Source organism: Trachurus trachurus, assembly GCF_905171665.1.
Source record: "Trachurus trachurus genome assembly, chromosome: 14".
Classification (NCBI taxonomy): Eukaryota; Metazoa; Chordata; class Actinopteri; order Carangiformes; family Carangidae; genus Trachurus; species Trachurus trachurus.
Window position 1 is genome coordinate 30233028 of NC_139903.1, and position 6000 is coordinate 30239027.

The window sequence follows — 6000 nt, forward strand, 5'->3', positions numbered from 1 at the left end:
AATCATGTTGCTCTGAGAAATCAATATTACCGTAAATTCTGGACTATAAGCTGCTACTTTTTTCACACGATTTGAACCCTGCGGCCTATACAACAATGCGGTTAATTTATAGATTTTTACTGACTAACGTCCTCCGGGGGGCACTCTCTCACTTTGGTGCAGTGTTTTATTTTCTAACCAGGCAGGTTACTGTCGTGTTGGTGCTGTGTTGATGCCGTACTGCCGATTTTCAGGCACAGTTTGAAAGAAAGCATATCTTAAAGAGGAACTAAGCAGGATTTCTCCTGTGGCTATGCTGCATTTTTACTTTGATTAATTTTTTACACCTGATCAAAGCGGCATCCCTTGCAACAGTCTGTTTTACTTGATGACGGTCTGTTATACAGAAATAATGGACCGTAGAACACAGCGATGGACCAATCAGAGAGCAACATTCAATAGAGCCGTGTAATAATTTCAAATATTGACCCTTTTGTTGTTACACATGTCTACCTTGTCACATACTTTGAGTATTTTGAGGTGAAACAACATTGATTTGGGTGCTTCTGGCTCAAGAATTACTTTGTTAGATGTTGTTGTTTTTTGTGTTGTTGCTGTCTGAGTTTGATGTGTGAGTTTGTTCTGTCTGGTTACTGTGTACTGGTGTGAAATAAAACACTTAAAAAAACAAACAAAAAAACAATGTTGCATTACTCCCTGTCAGGTTTTCAGGGAAGCAGGACCCAAATGCAGACTTTTAACGAACACAGGCTTTATTTAGCTTGGCGTGACACAGGACCATGAGGTACATGAGGGAAACACACCATGGATGAGGACGTGGACGAAAGACAATGAACCGACAAAGACAAAGGGAGACACTGAGGTTCAATACATGAGGGAACGAGACACAGGTGGTGCAATTAGACACAGGTGAGACACATTAGGTAATCAAGGGCAGGGAGCACACAGGAAGACAGGACAAGGACTTCAAAATAAAACAGGAAACTAGGACGAAGACACAGACCATGACACAACACAGAACTTCAAAATAAAACAGCAACTAAACTAAACAGGGAAACACAGAAACTAAGAGTCCAACAACAAAAAACCGAGCCACTGTGTGGCGGCAAACTTAGGGCATGACACTCCCAGTTAAAGGGATAGTTCAACATTTTGACATATTGGCCTATTGCCATAATCATAGCAGTAGGTTTGTTACCTTTAATTGTCGGTGCAAGCTATTTTTAGAATGGCTGAGCAGGGCCAAGAGCTCTCTATGGACGCTCATGTTTTTTTTTTTGGTTTTCCTCATCAAATACACAATCCAACAACTCAAGATTTTTTTTCTTTCTGTTGACTATTGTCACATAATTTCGCATTTTCCGATACACTTGCCAGTCTGACTTATAACATGATGCTACTGCTACCTTTTTTGCATCCTCCATGTGTTTAATGAGTTGTCTTAATTCAACATATATCCAGGGTGATTTACAACTCCTGACAGTGTGTTTTTCTCAATCACACTAAAAAAATATTCAATAAAAATTTGAAGTGCATTATCTGGATTGTTCTCATGTAATACACATTCCCAAGACATGTTGTAGACATCATCTTAAAAGGACCTTTCACAAAAATGACTCATTAATCTCCTAACTATTACTTTAGGCCCCACTTTTGGAACCTTTGCTTTCCGGACAAGCACCACCAAATTGTGGTCACTACACCCGACTGGAATCGATAGTGAATTGGAACATAAATTACTCCTATTTGTAAATGTATGAACGATAAGAGTTGAACTTTTAGTTCCATCTCTCCTCATACATATTCTTGTCGGTTTATCAACCATTTGTACTAAGTTACTTGCGTTAGTTATTGACATTAACTTCTCTTTAAGCGGACAGAAGGGCATATTCCAGTCGATATTTAAATCTCCAAAGAAATAAATCTCATTATCTTTTTATGCATTTAATGTCCAATCAAGTTCTTCAGCCAGATCAGATCAACTCAATTCACAGTGACATAATTTACACTTTGGTTATAGTATTTCTGCAGGAGAAAAAAACATCCAATATAAAAATCAGTGTTTGTTATTATAATGGCAAAGTTTTCTTGGGCTCAAACAACTTTGTCAAGAATTTTCGTATCTCCTTGGACTGCACACCGTAAATGATGGGGTTTAGGCTGCCGGGGATGATGTGAAACAAAATGCTGCTGAGTTTCCTGTATTCTGTGTACTCTGGGAATCGATGCAGAGCAATGAGTGACATTCCACTAAACACCATAATCAGAAACACAACCAAATGAGTACTGCAGGTCTTTAAGGCTTTACTGTTCAGAGACTTGTTCTTACTGGTCAGACAGACAACAGTGATCTTGGTATAAGTGAGGACCATGCTGCCTATAGACCCTGTAAACAGGACCACAGTGAAAGTGAGGCCATAGACATTATTAATAAACACACTCTCACAGGAGAGTTTGAACAGAGAGGCATTGTCACAGTAAGGATTTGTGATCATAGTCCTGCATCGGTTCAGTCTTATGGTCAGACCCAGCAGAATCCCGACCAGAACAAAGGCCACTCCCCAGGCAGAAACCGTCAGATTGATCACCATTTTGTTGGTCATTATGGAGGAATAACGCAGGGGATTACAGATGGCCACATATCTGTCAAAGGCCATGACCATGAGCACTGTATTAGTGGTAGTACCAAACATGTGTGAGGTAAAAGCTTGGACAACACACTCATAAAAACTGATGAGACGTTCAGAGGGAGGACGCAGCATGTCTATGAGCAAACGAGGCACCATGATAGAGTTTCCAAGAATGTCATTGAATGGCAGGTTGCAAAAAAGTAGATACATCGGCTGGTGAAGGTTCTTGTCAATAAAAACTAGAATAACGATGCCAATATTCGCAAACATTATAAACAAATAGGAGAAGAACAAGAAGAGAAAGACAGGGTACACAGAGTCCTTCGACACGTTCAACCCCTCCAGCTGCAAAGTGAGGCTGTTGTAAGTGTAGTTTTCCATCCTTCTGAAAGAACAAACATAAAAGATAATCAATATGCTCAATGAAAGTAGATGTCACAAACAGAAGTAACAAGATTGTCATTATACTGTATATTGTCATTCATTAATACCTGCTCTCTGAGTCCTCTGGTTCATCTGCCCTTCTCTTTTCTATCTCGTGTCTTTATTGGCAGTTGATATCCAACAAAGAAGATGTCTCCCTTTGTTGAAATGTTATATAGTCACAGTTCTTTTCTCAGGGGCCTCATTCATTGTCATTGTTTGTAATGCAACATTATGACATCATGTTATTGTTCATGGCTTGCAACTCTTCATCTTAGTCTAGGTCTGGCTGGACTGAGGCTGAGTCTCTCCCATGTTTCTGTCTCTAACCATCTTGATGCTGCTGGCCAGACATTTGAAAAGAAAAACTGGCTCAAGCATTGCATCTTACTTTTACTCTTCTTTAACATCAGTGCAAATAATATTGGTTTATATTTGGTGTTAATGGCATTTTGTAATTCTCAACCCAAGAGTCCAATAAGAAACACAGTAAATGACACTCTTCTAACCCATAAATAAGGATGAACTTGATATCTCGCTTTTGCAGAAAGGTCATGACAGCAGCATTGCTTGGACCTTTGCTAGAAGCACATGTACCTACTTGCTGTTCAGTTTAAAGTGTCTCACTTCTTGGTAACACAAATTAGGGTTATCCTCCTGTTGGATCCTTTCCCATTTTCAAGGGGCCACCCCTCTAACTCAACAGAGAGAATAAAAGTAATAATAAATAATAATAAAGTCATTTCAGAAACCATTCAAACCCCTTCACTTTTGTAGTTGTAGTTTGAATTTGTGACAAATGTAGTAGTAACCTTTATTTATCCAGGTAAATTAATTGTGAACAAGTTCTCATTGACAATGATGATCTGGGCCAAAGGCATTGAACATAGCAAATACAAATGCCTAATTTACAATACAATACAAAAAAGTAAAACAATTAAACATTCAAGTAAAATCGTGAGGTTCAAGTCCCTGTCTCACATGGACCCTGCACTATGCCAGAGGACATACAGTGACCTCACCACTGAGATTGTGAGCAGTCTGGGCACTGAAGACTGTGATGAGGTACAGCAAAAGAATATTATTTAAAAATGCTAAATTTAAATCTAAATACATTTTTTATTTTCAGTAATAATGGCTTTTATTAAATGTTATTGCCACACTTTTCATGTCTACGAAACATGAAAATAAATAATAGGATTAACTAGAATTGGTATTTCCTGAAGGAAATACGTGTGAATGCTGAAAGCCATTGCTGAACCATGCTGAATAAATTGACAAAGACATGCTGAATGACACACAAACATGTCCAAGGCAGGAATTGAACCCACAACTTCAGGACTGGTAACCTGACACACTAACCGTATAGCCACAGAGGACCTGAGTTACAATGAGCTTTATACTATGAGGAATCAAGGACTGTCCAATGACCAGGGATGGGTATTGATAAGATTTTTGCGATTCCGATTCCATTTTCGATTCTGCTAAACGATTCGGTTCTTTATCGATTCTCTTATCGATTCTCATTTGGAAAAAAGGAGAACAAACAGGTCAATTAGAATCAACTTTAGTTCAGTTAGAAGTAACATGATGACTTTACAAACTGTCTTGAGGTATAATAATAATAAAATAAATATTCTTGTATGTAGAAATGAACAACTTACAATACAAGATAAGTTATTCTGTGGCAAATACAAGAATGGCCAGTAACATCCAGTAACATTTTTCTAATAGCCAGTGACGAATTCAGTCAAACTCAATGGAACTGTGCATTATTACAGCTATGACGTATTAACAATTCTTCTGCAGAAAAATGAGCATGTCTGCTTTTTCAGGCAGAATGCGTGATCTCTCAGGACTTATGGTGTCTCCAGCTGTGGAGAACACCCTCTCAGACGGGGTGGAGGACGCCTGCACACACAGAAACCCTTCGGCCAGTCTTGACAGCAGGGGCAGAGTGTCTCTCTTGTTCCACCACCATAGGGTGGCGTTATCTTTGCAGGGAACGGGGGGCAGGCTTCTATACAGCTGGAGCTCCTGATCCACTCTCTGGGCCAGGGAAAGAAGGGGCTGTCGTTGTTGGAATGCCTGCAGCTCGTTGTCCTCCTCTTCAAAGAGTTCCTCCAAGGCTGTCTTTTTCTGCTTTACTGGTGCCTGAAATTAAATGGACATAAAAGGAAAAAATCACTCAATAATCCATGACATCTAAATGATCATCTCAATGAGCTAAACTTACATAGTCTTCTTCTTCTTCCTCCTTCTCCTCTTCATCTTCGCACCCCTCCCTCTGTGTCTCTCCTTGCTCCGGGAGCTTGAGAAGAAAGTGACAATTAACTTTTAGTACGACAGAGCCATAGCTGAAAGGTCTCACTCTCACAATGGAAATGTGCTACAATCAACGACATTGTCAAATTCAGATACCTCATCTGCTGCTGCCACTGCTGCTTCCTTGATCCTGTCCCAGGCTTCATCCTTATCCACTTTGGATTTAAATCTGGGGTCTAAGATGGTTGCCTCCTCCAGGAATCTCTGGATATCAGCTTCCTTAAATTTCAAAAAGGAGGAAAATATATCATCACCCTTAAGTATTTATAACTGTCATTTTATTTATGATAAATAAATCATCAATTGTACCTAGTAGCGTTTGGAAAGATCTTTCCAAATGTTCTCCTTGATGCTCCTTATGAAGGCAGAGTCATCTTCCTGCACGGTGTAGTGTTGCTGTAGCTTTTGCAGGATGGGCAAAATCTCACCACAGGTTGGACTTTTGTCACTGGAGACTGCTAGTGTGGAAGTGTAATGCTTTCGCATGAGCAGCACAAACTCCTCTGCTTTTCTTAAGTCCTCATTGCCCATTTTGGCCAGTCTGCAATATAAACAAAACAAAAACACAAAAGATATATGTTGCGTAAACAAACAAAAACAAAACCTGAGTCCAAGTTTAAAA

General features: G+C 39.4%; 1 protein-coding gene across 1 annotated transcript; it reads right to left on the minus strand.

Annotated features, from left to right (window-relative positions):
- Positions 1-2069: 2069 nt before the first annotated feature.
- On the minus strand, positions 2070-3017 carry LOC310997246 (olfactory receptor 8G17-like; the record flags this gene model as incomplete). Its single annotated transcript, XM_083986922.1, has 1 exon — positions 2070-3017. The coding sequence occupies exon 1, from the start codon at positions 3009-3011 to the stop codon at positions 2070-2072; it is 942 nt and encodes a 313-aa protein (XP_083843048.1). The 5' UTR covers positions 3012-3017.
- Positions 3018-6000: the final 2983 nt, after the last annotated feature.